The sequence below is a fragment of the Symsagittifera roscoffensis genome, chromosome 5 (assembly GCF_963678635.1).
Source record: "Symsagittifera roscoffensis chromosome 5, txSymRosc1.1, whole genome shotgun sequence".
Classification (NCBI taxonomy): Eukaryota; Metazoa; Xenacoelomorpha; order Acoela; family Convolutidae; genus Symsagittifera; species Symsagittifera roscoffensis.
This window is the reverse complement of record NC_087066.1, coordinates 59,141,509-59,167,043: the sequence shown is the minus strand read 5'-3', so window position 1 is coordinate 59,167,043 and position 25,535 is coordinate 59,141,509. Positions and strand designations below refer to the sequence as shown.

The 25,535-nt window shown below is 35.9% G+C and overlaps 1 protein-coding gene across 1 annotated transcript; it reads left to right on the top strand.

The window, feature by feature from the left end:
* Positions 1-1,472: 1,472 nt before the first annotated feature.
* On the top strand, positions 1,473-22,826 carry LOC134846250 (uncharacterized). Its single transcript, XM_063863522.1, has 8 exons — positions 1,473-1,612; positions 6,091-6,254; positions 6,621-6,908; positions 12,110-12,241; positions 12,761-12,997; positions 13,525-13,568; positions 21,747-21,986; positions 22,472-22,826. The coding sequence occupies exons 1-8, from the start codon at positions 1,593-1,595 to the stop codon at positions 22,631-22,633; spliced, it is 1,287 nt and encodes a 428-aa protein (XP_063719592.1). The 5' UTR covers positions 1,473-1,592; the 3' UTR covers positions 22,634-22,826.
* The last annotated feature ends 2,709 nt before the right edge of the window (positions 22,827-25,535 follow it).

The following is a 25,535-nucleotide window of genomic DNA, read 5'->3' as shown; positions in this document are numbered from 1 at the left end:
ATATTTTTCAAATATGTTTTATATAAGACTGCAGAAATTAAGAAAACGATCTGAGATCTTTTTATCAATCGTTATTGTACATTAATGTTTTTGCTTAGCGCCTGAAATGATCATAAAGATGTACTTCAAAATTTTATGTTTGCAGATGAAAATCTAAATTCATTGCTAATAAGATTCTAAATATAAAAGTTTGTGTTGGTTTTTGCCGTACAATCATAAAACTAAATGGTAAGTTTCTACTTTGTCGTATGTCGTCTCTTGTTCGAGGTCTTCTTCCAATTCCGGGTAGTTCTATTATTGTTCGGAATATCGGCTCTGATCTATTGAGTCGTAGAGACATTTCGATTAAATTATTATCGTATAACATTTTGAAAATGTTTTGTCTAAATTCTAATCTATTTTTGGTTAGTTCTAAGCTATTGAGGTCTTATTCGAGACTTATGGTCGCACCAGATGCGTTATGACCGATGTGGTTAACTCATACAGTAATTTCGGATAGGGTACACCGTCTGCTCGTCACGCTATCTTATTTTCGGCCGGATATATTCGTGCAACTTCTTAGTCTAATACCGATCCTAATCTTACTCTTATACTTTCTAGTCTCAGGGTGTTTAACTAGTCTCTGCTAGGCTCAATAGATCTAGGGTATACTGGTTTGTTGCGGCTGCTGAAGTTCTCTTGGAGAGACAACTAATTTCTAAGTTAAATTCAAATCTCTCTGGTGCTGAAATTACAAGTAATTTCAGCACTTACAAATAAGTAGGTTGTTAGTTAGATGGATTATGATTGGTTAATATTAAATACTTTACAGTGGTAAAATATCCAATTTATCCAATCATAAAATATAGTTTAGATCAGGTTCCAAGACTCGACAAAAAGACTCATTTAGGCTGGCAGCCACCTTAACCGGCCACATTTAGTGAAGTATACTGCCAAACGAGTATACAGCAAAAACAATAGTTTTAGTGTTTCGGCAAATTATGTTGGTCATTAAGACCATTTATCCACGAGGGTACATACGGCAAACCGCTGTTGTGCCCCTGAAAAACAACATGCAATTTTATTTTGGTTAATTTTCTGGGCTGGGTAATGTTGCCACATCCTGAAGCAACGAGCACGGATGTTTGTGGTCCTCGAACATCCGAACTTACGATTGACAGTCTGACACGTTCTCACTTCGCCACCGCTCACCAACATATGTTGATTAGGTTGCCAGTTTGATCAAAAATGATTGTTTTGGTATTTCGGCCATTTTTGTTGGCGATATATGTTGATTATGTTGTCAGACTCAGCAAAGCTGATCGTTTCAGTTTTTCGGCCATTATGTTGGCCTTATTTGTAGGATATGTTGCCAGGCTCAGCAAAAAGCTCATTATTGTTACCATGTTTCTTCTAGCTGTTGAAAGATTTATTTGTCAGAACGTTGTAAGTGTTACACAAATTTAGTTTACTTTAAGAGGAAATTAATGATGTCAAAGTTCACACTCCGATCATTAAGCAAACTGTGTATTTACCTTTCACTGTCAACTCAACTTTCGTTATGATCAATTCACTCGATTTTCATGTGACATAACTTACTCGGACTGCTCTAAATGGAAATTCTAGCTAATGGGTATGTATTGCGGTATGCAGGGGCGGATCCAGGATTTTTTCGTGGGGGGGGGGGCGGGTTTTCAAAAAATTTTTGAAATATTGTTCGACATTTTTTTTAGATCGACCAGTGATTTCCTGAGCTTTCCCAAATGACTATGAAGACCCCATTTTGACAAAATTTTCTGCGCCGCAGGCAATTTTTTGAAAAAGCCCAGAAAAAAAAGCCAAAAAAAAGTGTTTTTAGGCAAAATTTTGGAAAATGTTGACCAAAAAATCGCGTTTTTTCAGCGCGCGCTCCCCCCTCAAAATTAGTATATTTTGGCGCCAAAGTCGCCTTTAGAAAAATGTTAGGGCCAGTCAACCAAAAAGGGAAATCTCAAAATAGTACAAAAGCCCTTCATCCCAGTATTTTTCATTATCGTATTTTGGGTGGTTACTAGAGTCTTACCTTTTTCCCTAGTTATCCCGTTTCCGTTTTTTGTTTAAAAAAATGATAAAATCACCAATTGAAAATAAGTCAGCAGCAGAGTAGCATAGTAAAAATATTCCTCTTCTGGATATTTGAGGCCATTCTTCTCGCAGTTTGAAATTTTTCGAAAATGTAGGACTTTCTATTTTTATATGAAAACCATAAAATAGTTATTTCAATTGGTAATTCTAGCTTGAAAAAAGCTTAAAAAACAAATGGTGAAAATTGAAAACGTTTCTGGTTTCAAAGTTTTTGAGCTTTTTTTGTTAACAGTTTCCATAAATAGCCGTCAAGTTTCGCAAAACAAGTAAAAGAAATTGTTTCTCCTTCAACATCATAGAGATTGGTTTGAATTGTGAATTGTATGACAATGCAAATCTTCTTGCGAACGAGATAATAAAGGGTTGATTTTTTTTCTACGGCAAAACTTGAATTTTTTAACGGGATTATTTATACCATTGACAATTATTGTTGACTTGAGTCAAACTTGAAAAGATTTTTTACCTCTGATTTTTTTTGTAAAATTATGGGGGTTTAAAAATTGGCAATTTGGCCAACTTGGGACAACTAACACGCAATATGTTTTGTGCTATTAACGCTCAAGCAATATGTTTTGTGCTATAAGAAATGTTTCTAATTGAATTGAGGCATGCCTATTTAATGCTCTGCTATATGCAAAACAAGACTGTTGGTATCAAGGCAAAGCCCTGAATGTTCCAACTTTAAACCCTTGTTCTTGAATAGTTTTCAGACCAATTAGCTTATTGCTTTAATTTAATTTGGAACAATTTTGTACTGCGAGTTAATTCACCACATGTAACATATATAAAAAGCAGTTTGGACAGAATCGTGACAGGATACTATATTGGTGCGCACACACGTCGGGGACTATGCATATCATGTGATCTATCCCCTGAGAGAGCAAAGAGCAAAAAACCACTCCGAACATATATATTCCTCTCTTTCTTCGAAAGTTGAAAGTATGAATCACTGTGTATTTCACAAAGTGTGTGGTGGGATGATTTACAAAAAAATCAATTGCATCATTTTTTAAAACCAACACTATTCCATATACTTAAAAAATAAGTCGGAACATTCAGGGCTTTGCCTTGATACAAACAATTCTGTTTAGATTTTGTAATGAGATAAACTCTTTCATAAAACTAACTTTTTTTTGAATTAAGATAGAATAAAACAAAGTATAAAATTTTTTAATAAAAAAATTTGTAGATTGATATGATAGATTTTACAAATTGTTTTTAAGTGTAAGAATATAGTCAAAAGCAAATTAGACTATCCGAAAAAAAAACCGGAAACTGTTTCAAATCAGGTTAATAATTGCCACAGTTGTATAATTTATACAATTGAAAAATGATTATGATTTTACTGTAAATTTTTGGGATAAAATTACACATCGGCTCTGTGATAAAAAGCTCTTTGTGTTTTTGTAACTCAATCGAAACAAGAAATTTAAATGGGCCGGTTCCTTTTCACCAAAATGTCAGTCGATTATATGCATTTATGATTAACAAAGTCTTAAAAATTTCCAATAATGGAAGTCGATTTTGATATAAAATTTCTTTTTTGCTGTTCTATTTCTCAATCGTTAAGAATCTTGTACATTAAAAAGCATTAAGGCTATTCGCTTCTTTTCTCACTCAAGATCAGTTTTTTAAAAGGTGAATTGTTTTTTTATATACTTGACTAATTTAATGTTACTCCATTTTTTACCAAGTCCAATTAAAATATTTGAAGATGAAAAATGTTTTCTGTTTCAATAGCAGAAAACAACGCGTCCTTATAGAAAAGTGAAGCGGAGATGCCTAAACTTCATGAGGCTAGAAGTTTCTTTTCGAAATCAAAAAAATATATTTTTTTCAAATTTGCAAAACAAAAAACAATTAGCAAATAAAAGGTTTTGTGAAAATAATCGATTTTCATGCTTTTGAGAACAAAAAAAATCGATCATTTGTTAAAAAATTGAATTATAATAGATTATACTGGGTTTATAATTTTTTTTGCAAAAACACCTGCTTGCATTGAAAAATACAATCCGTTACACTGCCTACCTTTCACAAAGTTCAATTATCTAGACAATATATTTGTCTAGGAAAGTCCAGTATAATCTATGTTTTTCCAACCCCCCTTCAGTGACTTGACCCGCTGTCTACTCAAAGGGTCCTCCCTTTGGTATCATTTCAAGACCTCAATTTTTGGCTGACTGATCATAGAACCTTTCTAAAGGCGCCTTTGGCGCCAATATACGCAACTTATAAGGGAAATGGCGCACAGAAAAAACGCAATTTTGGTTCAAAATTGTCGAAAAAAGCCTGAAATCGCCCTTTTGGCCTGTTTTTGCACAAAATCACTTGCAGCGCGAAAAGATTTGACCAACACAGGCTTCTTTTTGTGCTTTGGGAGTGCTCAGAAAATCAATTTGGTTGATAAAAAGTTCCATCCTGGTTGACCTGCTGTATGGCAACTGTGTTTATTGCAACCTGCTGTCAACCAGTAGACCGATTTTTTTGTCAACAGTATTGATTTTCTGAGCTCTCCCAGAGTACTAAGTTTGGGGTTTTTAAGCAGAGTTACAAAACAGCAGGTTGCAATACAGCAGTTTGCAATGCTTAAATATGGGCTTTTAAGTGTAGGAACGTTCCCGCACCGAGCTCCCATGGATCATAATCGATTATTCTGTCATAATATCGTTAGAATCTATAAAATGACAAAATAATCGATTATAATCCATTAAAATTTGATTACAATCCTTTTATTTCTTTTGCCAATATAATCCATTATAATCGATTATAATCCATTAAAAATGGATTATAATCCTAACAATTTTTATGCCAATAAAATCCAATATTATTGATTTTAATCGATTATGATGGATGTTTTTCGAGGGGTCATTCGTATAATTTACAATTCTGTTAAAAGTTATCTCATTTTCTGTTTAGTGCAGCTGCTACGTATTACGTGTCATAAAATTTTACATTTCAGAATAAAATATATATTTTTTGTCTCTATTTTTTTTTTCAATTCATCGCAGTTTAACACTTAATTTTACTGTTGTTTTACCACAGCCCCCCCCCCCTCCCCAGTTTACTCCCCTCTTTAGTTTATCCCCCCCCCCCCTCCACCAGTTTTCCCTCCCCCAGTCCCCCCCCCCCCAACCGGTTTAACTCCTCCCCCAGTTTTTACCCCCCCCCCCCCCCAGTTTACATCCCCCAGCTGCGAGGGGATGACGTTGAGACATGGCATTTAGTAAAAGACATGGCATACATTCTGCAAATTTCTCGCAAAGTTTGCAAAGTTTTGCAAAAAAAAACAATCTAATTTAGTTCTGAAAAAGAAATGGGTTATGATCGATTATAATGGATTATAATGGATTTTTATTTCAAAAATAATCGATTTTAATGAAGTATCTTGGCAAAAATAATCGATTTCAGTGACAAAAATAATGGATTATAATCGATTTTAATGAATTATAATGGATTATTTTTTCAAAAATAATCGATTATAATGGCGATATAATCGTTTTCGTGATCTGAATTTATATCTGTTATGGATTATAATAGATAATTTTTGTCTCGGAAATCCATTGTAATCGATTAAAATCCATGGGCGCTCAGTGCGGGTTCGATTTCTTAACTGTAATGAGTTCGAAAAATTCAAGGTAACTCCTAAAAAGATTAAATTCCAATATTAATTTAAGTATATTTTCATTTCCTTTAATTAATTATTAGCAACATAATTTTAGAATAAACGATTAAAATCTAGTGTAATTGACTTAAGCTGATTGGAACCGAGTTGAAAGGAACGGAATTGGAACCGAGTTTTGTTGAAAACAATCAATTTTATTCGATTTAAGTCAATTATTTACAGGCGTTATAATACATTTCTAAATATATATGATATTTTTTTCATTGATATCATAAAGTCTGATAGAAACACTTTACTATAATTAATTACTTACGTCTACAGATACCTACTTGCGGGTACAGGTATATATTTTTTGTTTATATCAGAGGGACAGCGCAGTCGGTGCTGTTTTGTTTGATGGGCGTGTTGTCGATTGTGGGATGTCTGCTCTATCTCTACTGCTACTTCGTACTCCACCCAACCCCCAACAGAAGTCTCGCCCGCAACATGATTGCTCTCATCGCCGCCACCGAAGCCATCTCCATATTCGGTACACTCTCTTCATAACATAAAACCTATTGTTCACATGGTACAAGATCCGATTGGCAGAAACTTTCCGTCCAGTTACGGCTTTATTTCCAAAACTTAGACTGAAACTCTTTCGGTCCTTTTGCAATGACTGTTTTTTCAATGTTGAAGTCACGCTTACTCAAACACTTTTAAATGATTATACAGATTGTCGAAATCGTTTAGAAAAATAAGGTCTTCAGCAAAAAATAATAATGCAGGAGCATTTCAACTTCAAAAAAGCAAACCAAAATTTTGGAGCGCCAACTAAATCATGCTTAAATTACTAGATCTATTTATCACAAAATTCCGTTGTTGGTTTGCGGTCAAATTGTATTGTGTTTTATAGGAAACGTAGTGGGTATAATCTACATGAATGTGGGTTCTCCCTATAAGTATTCGGATTACGCCTTTCCAGAAGAGTACCCCGAGACATGCAGAGCGAATGAGACACCGCCACCTAGCGACCAGTTCTGCCAAATTCAGGCATTCGTCACCAACTTCTTCTCAATCTCCAGTTTCATTTACAACTCTGGCCTGGCCATTATGATGTTGCACATAACAGTCACGAACAAGGCCGACCGCAGAGTGTTCTGGGCTGTCAACACGGCCGCTTGGCTCATTCCAGCAGTTGTCAGTTAGTTTTCAAAACCCCTTTTCTTTTTAATTGGAACAATACTTTAATCAGAAACCATTCAAAAATAGTATGCGTTTTATATATATATACTTTAAAATATATTTTATAAATCTTTTGCGAAACTCAGAAAACAACGTTCTAAATTATTTAATTATCTTCTATTAGTGGTCTTACTGCAATTAACTTGTTGGTCTAATTACAATTTCCAACCAAAAATCAGTTGCAATAAGGAATTCATGTACGGATATACAAGTCAAACCTTCCTCATTACCCCTTCTAAAATTTCCAAACTAGATAGTTATGTATATATTTTAACCAGACTGCTCATATCAGTGCGAAGCCCCGAATGTTCCGACTACCTTTTAAAGTTTATGGAGAAGCAGTAACATAAAAAATTAAATGTAATAAAACAAAATGAAAAAAAGTTTTTCTAAAGATTGAAGTTTTTTTTTCTAAAATCATCCCCCCACACGCTACATAAATTTTAAAACAAAACTGCTCGTATCAGGGCAAAGCCCTGAATGTTCCGCCTGTCTTTTAAAGTCTTTAAATTTGTATGTAATAAAATAAAATTATTATTATTTTTTTTAAATTTGAGATTTATTTGTAAAAACATCCCCCACACGCCATTTTAAGTACAAAGTGATTAACATATCAATTGTGGCATATAACCTTCCTTGAACTAATTTGGAACGATTTCTAGGACGGATTGAATCTCGCTTACGCGTTAATAGAGCGAAATATATCGCGCGTTAATTGTCCCAAATTGGCAAAAATGACAATCTTTAAACCCCCGTAAAACTACGAAAAAAGATCACAGGTAAAATATTTTTTATAATTTGAGCTCAAGACAACAATACCTTTTGAATGATATAAAAATTTCTGTCAAAAAGGGCTAGTTAAAAAGTCGAAAGTTGTCAGAAAAAAAACCCACCCCCGAGCACAAATATTCCGTTATTTTTGTATCTAAAGTCGGAACAACAAGATTGCTCGTATCAGGGCAAAGCCCTGAATGTTTTGACTGCCTTTTAGGGTTTATGGAATAGTAATAACATAAAAAAACTTCAATGTAGAAAAAAAAAGAAAAATTTTTTTTCCAAATTTTTTGATTTTTTTTTGTGAAACTCATCCGCCACACGCCATATAAAGTAAAAAAGAATATATTTCGCTATTTGTAGTAAACTAATTTGGGCAAAAAAGCTTCATTCAACCAACTCGGAACAATTTCTAGGACGGATTAAATCTCCGCTTACGCGTTATTAGCGCGAAATATATCGCGCGTTAATTGTCCCAAATTGGCCTAAATGGCAATCTTTACAGCTTCACGAAAACTTTACAAAAAAAGATCACAGATGAAAACTCTTTTCAAATTTAAGCTCAAAACAACAATACCTTTTGAATGATTTTTTAAAATTCCCTCAAAAATGACTAGTTAAAAAGTCGAAATTTGTCTGAAGAAAAAAACCCACCCCGAGCACAAATATTCCGTTATTTTCATTAGGAAAGTCGAAACAAAAATTTATCAAAGCGATCGGCAGCCGTTGCTCAAAAAAAAACGTTCAAAGAACTAATTCTGTTCTTAAACTACAGGTTGTTAAAAGCAGAACTACGTCGCCAACTAAAAAAAAACATTTCAAAAGGGAATGTTTCTTCCAAATTTTAATCCTATCAAAATTTTGAAAAACAGTAATTTAATCAAAGTTTGTTTTCTGATTGAAAACACACTTGGAGCCTACAACCAAAATAAAATTGCTCAAAAAACCTGGTAACATGCAAAAAATGTAGTAACTTTCCACATCACGAAAGTTGTCAATAGAACAACATGCTAACCATTCCCGATTTTTCTTGCAGTACAAATCAGTATAGCTTCAGAAAGTTTCCGTAAAGTTCCAGTACTGCAAAAGAAGATGTAGAGTGCCACTTTGCATATGCTATGAAATGAAATTAGCGACAAACTACGCAGCATTATGACAGGGGAAAAAATCGAATTGTGCTATTTTTACAAAATATCAGAAGTAAATTTTACTTAACAAATTGAAAAAAAAACAGACCTACCCAATTTTCAATTTGCCCCCTGACGTTCCAACCCACTCTGTCCATTAGTTTTTTTTTCTAGCTACAACCATTTAAAACCCAGCTTGATGTGTAGAATATGCTTTTATCAAGAATCTCAGAAAAATGTATGATCACTTCACAGGGTAAACTTGAAAGTTAATGGCAAAATCTAGATTTTTACAAAAAAAAATTCTAGCAGTTTAATCCGATGCTGCCAGATTTTTTTCTGCACACGTGTTTATTTCGGCCTTGAGTAGTCAACAATTCTGAAAATGTTTTCAAACTACAACTTCCATAAATGTGTAGGATTTTTCTTTCGGAAGACGTGTTTGAAATTTGAGTGGAGTTTTTTAAATTGATAGATGCCATGCGTTTGTTAATTCGCTAGTGAATTTGCTTAAATAAGTTTTGAAAGATTTTTTTTCATTAGCGACGGTTAAATCGCCAACGAAATCGAAAGTGCCTTTCTTAGATCAATGCTATGAATATTCAAGAAAAACTTCTTTTCTCCGACTTTTGTAGAAAGTGAGGAATATATATGCCCAGGGGTAATTTTTGTTCTTCAGACCAAATTTGTAAAATTTGACTGCGTATGGGAATTGATTCGGATATCTTGGAACTGCCAAGCGAGATGCTTTCACTAGACTAAAGTGAGGCTCGAAATAATACTTTTATACGCAAATTATCCGCACTCATAATATTGTTCATAGTTGACTTTAGGCTTGCTAATTGGTCTCATTAATTCCATAAACAACTCAAATTTTAACCTTTGATCACCCGAAATTTTGCAGTTTGTCATTATTTCAGATATCAAAAACTATTCGACGCCAAATAAAGGCAGTCGGAATATTCAGGGCTTTGCCTTGATACCAGCAGTCTCATTCTGATTTTATTCTGCAAAAAGTAATTGGCCGTCAATTTCTATGTTTTTGATAAGAAATTATTTTTCTCAAAAAATTAAGAAAAAAATGGGCCCAAGTGAATGACTAAAAAGTTTAATAAAAACGCAACATGAGTAAGTTTTTGTTCATACTTATTTCTAAGTTGACAAAGACGGAATCACTTGCCTAACCGTATAAACTCATAAATATCAAATTGAAATAACGAAAAGTTCAGTTGCTGTTGAAAATAAAGAGGTAAGAGCTTTTAAAGACTTATATAGCAAACTCTTGATGCTATCCTCCATTAATCCTCCACACAAATAATCAACGGAATGGAGGTAATGGTATATCATATTAAAACCCTTTCAATCTTAATTCGAACGAAATTTTAAAAATGTCAGAAAAATTTCCCAGTGGCGACTCGGGATTTAAAAAGCGACTCTTCACACCACGCGACGACTCGTAGCAGGCAACAATTAGTAGTGGTAGAGGTTTTGATCAGATCAAAATAAATTAGATGAAAAAGCTAAACCAAAGAACAAACAAACTCAAAATCGAAATTAAATGAGATGGCCTCAAGTTGGTTGAGTAAACTATTGTTACTATAAGGTTTTGGGAGTTCAATTACTCTGGCTAGATTTTTTTAGTTTTTGCCACCTTGGCGGTACTTACTCCGGCAATTATTCTTGCCAATTTGTTCACCGTCAGACTTTGTTATTTTTTCAGGAATTTGTGAATGGTGGGGTGAGCATATCCTATCCCCATCTGGTAGGCCCTATGCCATCAGTCGACCAAATTGTTGGTTTTCTGTCTTCCATTTTTGCATTTTCGGTCTGGTTCCAGAGTTATAACAGGCCAAGAAAAATTACTCCCAGTCTTCAAAAAAAGCCTGTTTAAAAGGTTTTATTTTTTCCACTAGGTGTGGTCAGTTCCCCCTCCCCCACAGAAACTCACACCTTGCAGTTATGCTAATTTAACGTTTTAAAAAAATCAAAAATAGAAAGTTTTCACTTTTGTAAGTTGAAGTTCGTGCACGTTCCTGCATGTTCGTGCACGTCTCTTTATACATCGGCAGCTGGACTTATCATTTATTTTGTTGTTTTGTTGTGGCGGTTTAGATTGAAAGTTTCATCGCGGATAATTTGCTATTTTTTTCACTCGATCATGACAAAATTCAAGGGGAGGGCATATTGATATCAGTATGTGTAATGATTTGCAAGAAGAGAACGAAACGAATGAACTAAAACAAAGGTGTTTTAGTTGCTTTTAACGTTTAATTACGCTTGTATTTGTTGTTAATTCATTTCATTTTGGTATTCAATTCAAAACTGGTGCTAAATTGAAAATTTTGATCGCTCCTTGGATTTTAATCTCTCTGCAACCACCGCAAAATGGTTTCTTCAATTCGCATCGTTATTTAATCCCCAATTAGCACTTAATCGTGCTGCTAATTGCCGCTCGCTATGAATTGGCGCTTGGTGCGAATTTTCACTTTTTAAGAATGCTGCGAAGAAAGTTTTTTTAAGAATATGGTCAGAACTTTTTGTGATACTTACACAGTAACCCGCTATCCTTGTGGATCCGACTGTCGAAAACTGGGAGGAACTTTGTATTCCGTGTGTTTTGGTTTCTTTTGTTTTTTTTTCAATTTTTTGTTTTTCACGCAAAATTAGCTGCCAACAATCGGACAGAGTTGAGCGATATCTCATTTTAAAAACGTTTCTGCCGAGATTCCAACAATCTTTAAAAAATCTGAAAATGTTTTTACCGTGTCGAGAAAAATCGGTTTGAATGTTTTGATTTTTGGTCTAATTACCCTCTAATTAGTAAGGTAGTTAGTAATTGCAATAGCTTATTTAAGCTTAATTTAGGTCGTGAAAACTCAGTTTTACTCAATTAATGATAGTTTTTTAGCGTAATTTTGGGAATCAAAATTTTGAAAATTCAATACATAGCCAAAACAAATTGAAAATTTTTTTGAATTTTTTTTTTCGTTTTTCTTGTCATTATTTTTCCAAAACCGTTTTCCAATCGACCTATTTTACTATGAATCTCAAACATGCCTAAGTTCTTATTCAGGTTTTCTTATCACAACATGCAGAAAAAAAACGACACCAATTTGAGAAAATATTTCTGATTTTTTTAAGAGTGTGGTCGGAACATTCTGTGCTACATGCAAAGTAACCGGCTATCCGGCTATCTTTATTATTAACTGTAATTGTTCGTTGGAATGTTAAAATATTTAGTATGATCTGTCTTTTGCAGCAGTGAGTGTGGCCTGCAAGGGTTTGTATGGCTTCTCCATCTGCACTACAGGGGGCTGGTGTTGGCTCAAACAGATAGACGACTTTAATCACACCAAGAGGGCAGAGGAGGCAATCTGGCAGTCATTTGCAGGTCCTTGATCACTTCACACCCACAATCTGCAACTATTTATCTATACTACTGCAACTATTTATCTATATTAATAATTTATACTTTTTTTGCAATACAAAATGCTGCGCACCTAATATAATAACTTGCAAGATTCCTATGCAAGAAGAATTAAAGTCTTGCATCAATCTTGTGACTGTAATGCAAAATATTACAAACTCTTGCAAGATAAAAACGAAAATATTGTATTCTAATCAAGATTTCTGGTAGAATCTTGAAAGGTTTTTGTTCCATGATTTTTGCTCTAATAATTGATGCACCCATATTGCATCGGTTGTCGCAATTCAGAGAAAGTCAATTGCCCCATTCTGCGGAGCTCAGCGATTGCCTCGTGTTTTTGATCGTGATATACTTCGCAAAGAAGATAAGCAAACAATTTTTAAGGCAGCAAAATGCATCAAACTTTATACATAGTTCTTGAAAATCTTCTTATTTCATAATTATTTCATCCGTGGAGTTCAGGTAATTTTGATAACTTCGTAGGAAAATTCTGGGAAATTTCCACTGAAATCATTCTGATTGCGTCATACATTGGCGTGAAGTTGGCGCTGATGTACAAGCAGAGACAGTTGCGTAGGCGTGGCTTCAGCCAGGAAGTCGTTCACACTCTTCAAGCGGTGGAGTCTCTCTACCTCAGACTGCTCCTGATCCCTGTCTCATTCTTCTTCTGCTACATATTTGGAACCATCCGAAGTTATGTGCTACTATACAATCCCAACAGTAAGTGTATAAAATGATTCAGAAACAAAAACTAAACTATAACAGAACCCTACATCCTTAAACAATCGCTACCCCCCTCCCTCCCTCTCCACCTCTTGTTTGACCTCACCCCACCTGCATAAAATAAGTCTTTTCTTGACACCACCCTCGAAGAGCAGTGAAGACGTATTGAAAAAATTAAGGACTCCTCTCAGTCGAAAGGGGCATATTAATTGCCACTGTGATCAGAGCTCATTCTTGAATGTGAACTAACCAACACTGCTTAGCCCAGAGAGCAGCCATTGCGGTCACCAGAGAAAATATTCCAAAAGAAAGTATCCTACATTCCAAAAATTCCACACCGATATGTTTCAATAAATACAAAAGCCCTTGCATTTAGTTCTTTATCAATGGCCCTCTTTACATCTAAAAAGCTAAAAAGTAGCTAAAAAGTACTAGAACTAAAAAACTCGAAAGTCGATCTTATTTGGTGAATATAAATGGTCTTAGTAAGCAAATAGATATCCGTTTTTTTATTATTATTTTAGTTGACTGGCCTACAACAGTCCTCAACTGTCTTGCTTTCCTTCATGTAAGTGAAATATTTCTCTGTTTGCCCAAATTTCGTTTCAAAATGAATTTTCAACAAAAAAAACATTTCTTCTCGCGTTTGCTAAAGTTTCCTTTGAGCTAAAACTGTCTTTCGCATTGTCTTACTGTCGGCAGCAGCAAATCTGGGATAATTGAGCTTCTGGAAAAGATTTAATGATAGGTAAACTTTGTTATAGGGACATTAAAACAGTTATTTCTAAAATTTGGAAGTTATCTGCCAAAGGTCATAATTATAAGTATAGGTCGGTAACCTTTAAAATCAGGTGTTAGAAAAATTATTGCACCACTGCTTCCTTCACTGCTTCCTGCCCAAGTAGTGCATGAGCTGTGCTAATCAGTCTAAGCCAAAGAGCTCGGTCTAAGCCAGAGACCTTTTAAGTTATCCCTGTGGGTTATCTAGGATGACCATGGGCCAATGAGTGGGATTGAATAGGAGTGGTGCCCCTAGAGGATCCAAGCTGGTCACGTAAGGTGGGATGTCGTATGCACTAAACGCTCCCTTTAAGTGACCAGGTAGCAAGAATGTCCAGCTCAATCTCGGCATGGCTAGGATAGCTACGGTACGCGCACGGTGTGCGCACGGTACGCGCACGGGTCCACTGAGATAAATACTGCACCACTAATTTATCATAGCAATTAGTCTGAAGAATTGAAAAACTTGAAAAACGAAAACTACTGCCGTAATTTAGGGGCAGATCTAGGTGCGGATTTACGGGGCTGCTGGATGCTTTTTTTCAGGGGTTCGAGCCCCTCTCCAACCAAAATGCGGCTTTTTCAACCTGTTTTTTTACTCGAAAGTTTGCCTTGGGCGCATTTTTGTCTTAAATAGGATCTTTATAGTGTTCTGATAAAATCAATTTGGTCAATCTCAGATCCGCCCCTGGTTAGATCCAACTTTTTCATGAACAAATGAGCTGATGGCGCATACTTTGACAAATAAAAATATCGAAACATAGTCGTCTTTTTACAGTTCGAACAATTGGTGTATTGGTGTACAGTTGTCATATAGGTAGGCTCGATGTTATTATTGAGTCCGAACGATTTGGTAAACAATACTAACATGTCATTGGCTTCACACTGCCACCGTCATCAAGGCCAATTGACCAATCTTAATACAGTAAGCGTCTCAATGCAGTGAGCTTACTGTTAACAATTATATGTATATATGTATATAATACTTTGGCAAACCGGCCGGATGACATTCCCCCTTTTTCAAAATACTAAGTAATAAACGTAAACAAATGGAATTTTAGGTCCCTTTATGACCGGAGTGTGTTTGTACGTCCCCTAAGTTTTCGAGTTTTCGAGTTGTTTTTTAACTTCCTTCTACTCTTTGTGTACTGGCACCGATTCTTGTTCGTCTTTACTTTTCTCTTGAATTTCTTCTAAGTTGTCTTTTCTTTCTTTCTCCATATTCTAAACATTTGCAACTGATAGGACCTCAATGTCCTTGGATTTTGTGGGGTTTTTGGCCGGGAATACCAGATCAACGACTTCTGTTGTGTCCTGCTTCTCTTTTGGGCGTATTGCGTCTAGAAATTTCACGCATGCTTGGTATTCGGGTGACTTCTCGTGGAAGCCCATTTCCGAAATCAAAATGTTCAAACTTGACTTTACTGGCGTAGAGATTTTTTGGTTATGGCAGCCTACTGTTCTGTCCGTTGGTGATTCAAATGAGAATTTTTTGTATGGTGATTGCACCGTTTTTTTTACTAGTGTTGATGCGATTGGATTCGCCAGAGCGTTTGCTAAAGTTGCTTGTCTTGTCCGGCCTGATTTTCTAGTTGGTTGCTTTGCCTTTCTTCTCTCTGGTGTTCATTTTTTATTGACTCGTTTCGGCAATGGCACTATGTTTTCCGAGGTGGATGATCCGTAATCGTTAGAAGATATTGACGTATTACTTTCTTACGTTTTTTATCCATTTGGAACTCCATTCCTCTCGGTGTTATTGGTGCCGTTCTTCCCCCAGTTCGTTTCCTCGTCGCTTTTCGTTTCGTCGGCTCGCTTGTTGCTCCTTGCGGGTTAGTTTTACTGGTAGTCCTGACGCATCCTCCTTGAACATAGGATGTGGTGGTGCACTCGGGTTAGGTCTAAGAAACGCAAATAAGGTCCAACTCTCCGAGCGGATTTATATGCCACATAATCACTGAGTGTCGATGGACGAGATGGACCATTTATCTGAGGGTGTGGTACGACTGCAAAATCACTATTTCTTAGTATCGCGGTTGTTTTCCTTTCGTTTGAACCCACGCGTTGTATGGTATGCAAGTAAGTATTCTGCCGTCTATTGCTTTGTACTTTTGCTTTTGTTCAAATATTTTTGGGTCTTTGACTTCGGTAGCTATTTCAATTGTTTTCCGTGCTACTTGTTCGATTTTCTTTTTTATGTTAGTGTCAGTTTGTTGGTGTACCCCTTCATATCTTAGATTTAAATTTTCTTTTTCTGAAGCTAAAGTTTTTCTAGCTTTCACACCTGAGCTGGTTTGTGGACAATTGCCCGCTGCCTCTGAACCCTTATTGTTGATTGGTTCTGGTATCCTGTGTTTTATACTGACTTCGTCCTCGGACCACTTCTGCAAGTCGTGCATGATCTCCGCCGGGATTGGCGGATGGATTAGGTTTTTCCAGTCTAAACAAGCGTGTTTGGCGTTTTCCCAATTTAAATTGTTAGGAGAGCTAATTGTTGCTATATTTGTTAAAGTTGTGTTTGCTTTTTGGCCCAAATGCGCTTCGAACGGTGTAATTTTTAATACTCCGTGTAGAGTAGTTCGTAATTTTTTTAATGATTTCTGCAAAGCACGATGCAATTTTGAACGGGGAATTGTTTGGATCAATTTTCATTACCCCGAATCGTTTTTTGAGTGTTTGTATTAGTCGTTCCACAACGCCTATTGATCTATGATCATCCACCGGAGCGAACAAGAGTTTTATGTTGTTGGATTTGCGAAATATTTGAAATTTTCTAGCACGAAACGTTTGTGCCTGATCACATCTTACTCTGCGCGGAACCCCATTATTTGAAATGTACCGTTGCATACATTATAGTGTATCTGCCATTGTGTTAGATACTACCTTAGCTGTTGGGTTGTTTCACCACATATCCACCGCGACTATTATATATGCATCTTGGCTTAGTTAGTCTGGAATTGGTCCCGCGAAATCTAGTAGGACCTCTTCTTTAGGTTCAACTACCGGTTCCATTTGGAATGTATGTTGTTTCCCAACTATTGATTTTAAGTTTTTACCTTGTTGGGTACATTGTCGACATCCTTGGGCCATCTGCACTATAGATCTATGTATATGCGGGAACCAGATGTTTTGACAACGTTCCAGCATGGCCGCCGACCCAGGATGAGTGAGGTGCAAACTGTCCAGTACTGTTTGTCTTAGCTGTGTGGGTAGGACTATTCTTTCATCGATGAGGAGACAGTCGTCCTTTACATGCAATTGGTTCCTGATGTTGTACCAATACTGGCCAAACGACATCTTCAGCGCTTCCCAGTCCCGTTTTGTTACAAAGTTGACTAAAGAGCTCAGGTTTTTGCCTTTCCGGGTTGCCGCGGCAATGAAGCTGACTCTTAGCACTTTTTGCAGATTTTTCCTCTATAAGGGCGTGTTCTCCTCCGCCTCAGTATTTATTTGTTTGTCGATCGTTGCTACGATTTCTTCAACTATGATTTCATGGCTGGCCTCCAGTTGTAACCCTGTCATGGTAGATGGTTCTATGTTGGGATGCATTTCTTCCTGTCTTATTATGTCAGGATTCACGCGGCTGACAGAGTATTCATAGGTCTCGCCAGTTTCTATGGAGATATCTGTCTGCGTGGTGGCACTTTTTCCTCGTGGATCCGTTTGGGTTGATGTTGTCGATGTTACTTTCATTTTTGGTTCTGTTTTCTCACTAGAATTTTCTGTTGGTTCCGAAAAAATGATTTTCGGGAAGACTGATGTTTTTCGCTTTATTTTGTCTCTTGCGTCCTTGACGGTGGTTGGTTTTTGTTTCGTGTACACTGTTTTCTTGTTTGGTGGTCTTTTGTGCCAGCTGGGGTCAGACAGACTTTCCTCTCGATCTGATTCTCCCTGCCATTTCTCTGCGTTTGTTGATTCTCCTGTTTGCTCTTTTGGAATGAAACTTCTCTTGAAATCAATCATGCTTTGTCTTCAAATTTCTCTTTGCACTGGTTTTTTGGAGCTGTGTGTGTATCGTGACGAATTTGAGTTGTTTGTTTTTATTTTAAACTGATTTGCAGATTGAGATATGAGCGAATGATTAGAATCGGAGTTTGGATCAGGTTTGAGTGTTTGACTGCTTATGAAATGAATGAAATCTTTGGAATGCAATTGGCTTTTAGATTGCCCTTTTGTTTTTCTTTCAATTTTTGCGCGTTTTTTGATCAGCCGATAGGGCGCTAGTTTCCTATTGGCTAACTCGTCTAGAATTAAGTTGTCAATCATTTCACGATTGTTAACAAATGAGTTGATTGACGCCACGATAAATTCCTCATCGTACTCACTAGAGGTATTGCTCTTCCAACCGGATTTCTAGCTATATAGTCAATTAATCCTATTTTATTCCCTGCTAAGTGTTTGATGTCAAAGTTATAGGGGATTAACCGGTCTACCCATCTTGTGAGTCTACTTTGACTTGTCTTGGGTCGTTCGCTAGCGTTTAATGCATTGATCAAAGCTTGGTGATGGGTAATGACCGGGAAATTTTTCCCGTATAAGTAGTATTTAAAGTGTTCTATAGCCCAAACGATCCCGAAGAGCTCCAACTCATTTACTGAGTATTTTCTTCTAACGAATTTAGGAACCTTGACGCGTATGCTTTAGCTCCCTATAGAACACTTCAAATACTACCCTTCTTTTGTGTTTTGTTCTAGTGCTGCACCTAAGCCGTTTGTAGAGGCATCACATACTACACGTGTTTCAAAGTTTTGGCCAAAATGTTTATTGTAAGTAATTTCTGCGATTAATTGTTTGATTTACTGGAAGGCGGATTCATGATCAGCAGACCAGTATAGTGATTTGTGTTTTTCTGTATTTCTAAGTAGTGGTCGTAATGCCGCTGCAGCTTTTGCTAGATGTGGGATAAATTTTGTAAGATGATGTAATGAACCCATGAATTTTTTCAGCTGTTTGTATGTTTTAGGTGGAGAGAGCTTTTCGATGGCGTTTGTTTTCCTTGTTAGTGGTGTAGTGCCCTCGCTGTCGATATGGAACCCATGCTATTCAATTTTTTTTTGTATTCGAACTTGCATTTATCCAATGATATCGCAAGATTTTCCTCGTCTAATCTTCGTAGCACTATTTCTAGCGTAATTTTATGTGCCTCTATTGGACCTTCTGTAATGATCAATATATCATCTAGAATTGCGTATGTATTTTTGCAATTTGTTAACGTCAGATCGTCGCTTTTTGAAATTCGGCCGGTGTATCTGTAAGGCCGTAGAATCCTGTTTGAAATTGATATGTCCCCGTGGCGCTGCCTCCGATGAGGCTAAAGTTGCATTGTCCTCTCGTCTTTTTATCCAGTGGGATTTGTCAATACGCATAGCGTAGATCAAGTGATGTGAAGAAAATTTGTTCGTTTTTGTTGGAGTTTATCGTTTGTGCGATGTTGTCTAATAAAAAGTCGATATTTGGCATCTGGTATTTGTTTGTGTGAAAAAACCTAATAATTTGCTTTCAGTCTAGCGCCAGTTTTACTGTTTGGTTTTTTTTCACTATTATTACAATCGGGCTGATGAATTGTTTGTCTGATAATTTTTCTAGCTTCATAATTTGTTTCTGATCAATTTTTGACGTCGTTTTCGACCTTTTCTTGCAGGTGAATCGGGACGCGTCGACCATTCTGCTGGATCGGAGTGACGTCCGGGATTAATTGTGTCTCTAAAAGGTGGTTTTTTGTTTTTAATAATGTACTCTTAATTGGGCGAAATTGTCTTTGACCCATTGTTTTATCTCTGGATTTGATTTATTCTCTTCTTTAGTGTTCAAAATTTGATGGTATTGTGGTTTTTCTTGAACTAGTTTCCGTCCGATTTTTGGTAGTAAGTTTTGGCCAAGAATAATCGTTTTTTGGTCGTCCACCACAATAAATGGGGCTGATTGGATTGCTCACCCCGCTGGATTCTTTTGCCAAAATCAACCGTCCTTGAGTAACGATTACTTTTACGTTATAACAAGCTAGATGCCGCGCCGTATCTTTTGGCGGAATATCTTTAAAAACAATTGACAATTGATTTGTCGTTTTATTGTAGTCGCCGCGCTGTTGCTTTATTTACAAATGACATTGAAATGCCAGAGTCCGCAATGGCAAGTATATTGGTTGTTTTTGTTTTTAGTTTTACAATACGACCATTTATACATTCGTCACTGATTATCACGGTTTGCTTGATTTCGAATGTATCTTCAATTGCCAACATGGAGAAATTATCTTTTTGTAGTTCTTTACACCCGTTTTGTCTTGAGAATTCGTCGAATGCGACTGGGTCGTTGTCGTCTGTTTCGTGAGTATGGTTCTCATTATCGTTTCTTGATTCTTCCTCGTTATTATTTTGGAGAAAATTTACATTATCTGACCGACAGATTTTCGCAAAGTGACCTCGTTTTGCGTATTTTGTGCAAATCATGTCCCGGGCTGGGCATGATTGTTGATGATTAGGTCCGAATTGTTTGCCACACTTGTATCACTGTCTTTGGGTAGTGTTGTTTTGTGGGTTTCGATTTTGGTTTCCTCTTGTGTTTTGCCTTCCACGTGGATATTTTCCTCTGTTGTTATTTGAGAAATTGGCTGAATATCCCCCCGACTGCCACTAGGTTGTGTGATGTATCCCATTGGTTTTTTTGTTGTAGACAAATTGAATCTGAATAGATTTGATTTCATAGTTTTACTGTGTTCAATGCCCTTCTCGCGTCTAATTGCGTATTTGTATTCGTAGGCCTCTTGGGGTGTCCTTTTTTCGGCTAAAAGTAACGATTTTTTCGCTGTTCATGTGCGCGGTGAACACATCAGAAACCCATTCGTCTTCTCTATCTCCACAATCTGCGCGAGATGCTAATTCTACCAGATCCGCGTGGAATTGCTCAAGTGTCTCGTTTTTTCTTTGCTTGCGACGAACAAAAAATTTTAATCTCTCGAACGCTATGACCCGTTGTGTAATAAATATGTCATCCAAGAAATATTTCAAATCTCTTGTTGTTGTGGCTTGGATGTTTAGCCCAGGTCTTTTCTGTTGAAGTTGTCGTTGTCTCCTAAGCAGAGGAATAGATAACTTCTTGCTCTAGCGTCCGCTTTGAACCAGACTACTGAATTACACATTACACCCTTTTCTCTTGCTCTTTGACATCTATTTTCCCAATCTACGTTCTTTTCTTGATTTCTGATTTCTCTGTTTTTTCGTTTTGCTTCTGTTTCTCCTTGTATTTTTACTTCTAAAACTGGTTATGGTGGTAAAGTGACTCCCAGTTTTTCACTTAACAATTTTTGGATCTCTATTCCGTCCACGATTGCAGACCATTTGTTCCATTCCAGAGGAGGCTCCGCTGATGCTTTTTTCCCAAAACGGGTTGATGCTGAGTGGTTTACCTGTGAATTCTGCTGGCTGCGCCATGTCATACCCGTAGGTATGCTCGATGTTATTATTGAGTCCGAACGGATCGGTAAACAATACTAATATTGTCTGAGCTCATGAATAAAGACTATTGAGTAGTAAAACGCTTTATTCAGGTTCTAAAATCTGTATGTCATTGGCTTCACGCTGCCACCGTTATCAATGTCAATTGACCAGTTTTAATACAGTAAGCGTATCTCAACGCAGTGAGCTTACTGTTAACAATATTATGTATATATGTATATAATACTTTGCCAATCCGGCCGGATGAGAACAGTCTTGCAAAAACTTATCAAAATTGACAAAAAATGTTGTTTGAACACCTGAAAATAATTGTTCATCGGCGCCAGAGGATCAACCGGCCAGTCGAAAACAGAAGTTGTAAATTATTATCAAAGGAGGGATCCTTGAGATAACAGGCGGTTGCCCCTGTCGACAATAAAAGCGGCAATCCTGTTTAACTGAAATTTGACCGACCAGAATATTTGTGCCAACTCTTCGTTTTGGATTTGAATAAAACACAGTAATGTGATTTGTTTTAGGGAATAGGGAACAATGCTCCTGGATTTTGCAACTTTGTGATTTTCGTGCTGCTTCAAAAAAGGGTGCGAGATGAACTCATGCGTGACCTGGCTATGAAACTGAGGTCATTTTTTCGTTTCTGTTCTTTCGCAGTAACCTACAAGGTCAATGACCCCCCGGGGGAGAATCTGATGCCAAAAGTGGCGCGTGATATGAAGTCAAGCAACAGACATGACTTGCAGCCATCTTCCTCCAGCGCCGTTAGTAAACATAACTTGTTTCGACTTCAGAACACCATGACCACCTCCTTAATCGTTCTTTTGTGGTTGACTAGATTTTTGACAGGGTTTTATACGTGCTCAAATGTTTTAAATTGATCTCCGATGTCAAAATGAGCAGTTTTAGGGTAGTTAACTTCGTTCAGTTTCGGTTGGTCGACCACGCGATCCCACCTCGAATTCAATTATATCGGCACCGACGGCTCCTTTAGAAAACTTTTGATGTTGATCAAAATTAGATATCGTAAAATTATACCAAAGACGAGACACTTTGGAAAAATTTGGCTACCAGATTTGAGAAAGAGGGTTTTCTGTGCTACTTGCAAATTAAGGAGCATATTATTGTTCGGGAATAGGCCACAAGATCCTTAACTTTCAGTACGATTATTGATGAATCCGTCAAAACAAGTAAGCCTCTATATGATGGTTTGCTGGTGAAAAAATCGGTGATGGTAATACATGTTCAGAAATTGTTGGACAGTCGACACACACGAGAAGTCGAGTTTTTCGACTCTGATGAAGATGACAATCACTATCATCACCGACTGCAACACGACAATTACGCCACAGAGGACCAATCCGAGCCGAGCGTGTACGAGTCCATTAATATACACTTAAGACGACCTTAGCCAATTGAACAGAATATTTGCCAGATCAAAAAAAAATTAGTTGCTCATTTATGATTAATATCTTATCCAATTAAATTTTCTCAAAAAGAGAGCTGTGATTTTTAAGCTAATAAGCGAAGTAAAGTTGTAATTGAAATATGTCCTGCTAAGAGCGATCGAATATTTGTTTTAATTTGTTTTAACATAATTTTAATTTCTGGTAAGTACTATCATAGCGACGCTTCGAGTGGTCACCATTAGGCAACATGGCCTGTTTTTGAGTGCGTTGGCCTAATAAAGATCGAATTATAGTTATGGATTGGAAACAAGACTGATCGTATCAGGGCGAAGCGCTGAATGTTCTGACTGATTTTTAAGGTCTATGGAGCAGTAATAACATGAAATAACTAAATATAATAATATAAAATGAACAAAACTTAAAAATTGAGATTTTTTTGTAAAAATCATCCCTCACACGCCATATAAAAAAAACTGATAGATTTCGCTCTCAGTAACCATTCAACTATGGCAAATAAACTTACTTCAGCCCATTTGGAACACTTCTCAGAACGGATTAAATATCCGCTTAAGCGTTAATAGCGCGAAATATATATTTAAAACCCCATAACTTAACGAAAAATGATCACTGGTGTGAAATATAAACTTTTTTAAATTTCAGCTCAGGAACAACAAAATCTTTCAAAATAAAACGCTATGACTTTTAAAAACTTTTCACAGGTGAAATATTTTTCCAAATTTAAGCCCAAGACAACACTACTTTCTAAATGATACTAAAAAATAAATCCGTCAAAAATGGCAAGTTAAAAAGTCTAAATTTGTCTGAAGAAAAAAAACACCCCGAGCACAAATATTCTGTTTCTTTCCTTACAGAGTTAGCAGCAATTACTTTCGTTACGATTGTTTTTCTTATCGATCGTAAGTCATGAAAATTTTGATTAATGAATGACGTGATTTTCTCGTGTCTGCATATTTTTTTATCTCAGTTAGTTTTCTTTGTTCTAACCATTTGAAAATGGGGAAAAACTTTGTATTTTGGTACTCAACCGTTTTTTTTTTTCATTTTCGGTTTTCTCTTTTTTTTCCACACAAAATCAGGTATCACATGTAGTTATCGAAAACGGTCAAGTGATAGGTTGTATGAAAGCCATTTCAGTTGTGATTAAAATGAAATTAAAATATTTTGAAACAATTTAAGCCCTAAAAACTTTAGATTGACTTGAGTAAAACTTATCTCTCAAAATTTTAGCGCAGTTTTGGGAATGAAAAAATTCAAAAATTTTTGCAAAAGTTTGGAAATAAAGGAAGTTTTTTGAAATTGTTCTTGCCACAAAAAAAAATTTTCCATTTGGCAAATTTGAGCATGATTGTCGCAATTGCCTAAATTTATTTATTTTGAGTAGATTTTTTTTCTGTCACACCACACACAAAAAATGAGACTATTTTGAAAAAAAATATATTTTTTTACACTATCGTCGGAGCATTCTGTGCTACTCGCAAAATCACCGACTGTCTCGTTTATAAAGGCATCCGTATGAGAAAACTTCTTGTCAATTAACAAGCTAAAACTATTTTTGTTAATGGGTTTTTAGAGTTTGATGCGAATGCATTGATTGATATGAAAAGATATTAGTTCTGAACTATGAACAAAATGAGTAGTTTATGTTGGAGCTGAAGGGGGGTTTGGTTTGCAGATCTTCATGATTTAAGATTTAAAAAAATTCGGTCTGAAAGCTATGTATTAAGATAGGGAAGAGATTTCCCAATGTAAAAAGAGAGGTTATAGGTTTTAGATGTTAAAATCGTTAGTTTCAGATGAAAAATTTTCAGAAAAAAAAATATAAGAAAAAAATTGTTTATGTATGAAGGTTAGCAATAAAATTTACAAGTATTAAGACATGATACAGATTTTGCATTATTTTAAAATACAATTTTTTAGTATAATAGTAAGAAAACTAAGTTTTTGGCAGATATCTTAGGTTTTTGAAAAAAAAAGTTTGAAAATCTTAAGTTTTGGCAAATTTTTTGATTGCTTCTGTCACATTTTTGAAAAATCAAGGCAAACTGAATGCTGAGTATAAGATGACACCCGAATTGTGTATTATATGGTATCTTGTTACGACAATTACCTAAACATTTTCATTAAAAAAAAAGGTTTTCCCCGTTTTTTCCTTAAAATTTGGAAACACGACATGATTTGGTCTAATTTGAGCGAGGTCGTGAAAAATAAAAGATGCTGACTGTCTAAATCAAAGCTCATACTGGCTGAAACTTTGCTGAAATACAGCCGAAACGTATCTGAAACCTTCGATTTCTTGAGAAAGTCTTAAAGTCTTAACCATAATTTTTGCAATAAAATAAGACTTTATTCAATTAATACTTGGCATTTGTTCAAACTTCTATAATTTCCACGCTTTTTTGTATGTTCAACAGGTATTTTTGTCGAACTATAATTGAATTTAGTTAACAAAATATTTTTAATTGATAAATTTTAGCAATATGTATTGAAATTTGCTGAAAGAAAAATCCTGATTCGAATCTTTCTCGGTTTTTTGTTATTGACATAAATCCATAAAATTTCTAAGAAATATCAAACTTCTTGCTAAAATGACATAAACCCTTTTTTTAAACAAGTTTTCATCATATTTATCAATCTGGCGTATGGAAAAAAAGTTTGAGGAAAATTCAGAAACAATTTTCAAAAACTACAACTAATATTTGACAAATCGATTCACTTTTGGTGGAAGAACACATTTTTCTCAAAATCTACAGGTTTTCTGCATTTTCATCTGAACCAGTTTTCAATCGATCTTGGTAATTTTTAAAAAAACGTATTAGAACGTAAATATATTTCAACTAAATCTTCTTTCATAACTGTTCATATTCTCTCTGTTATAAATCATAA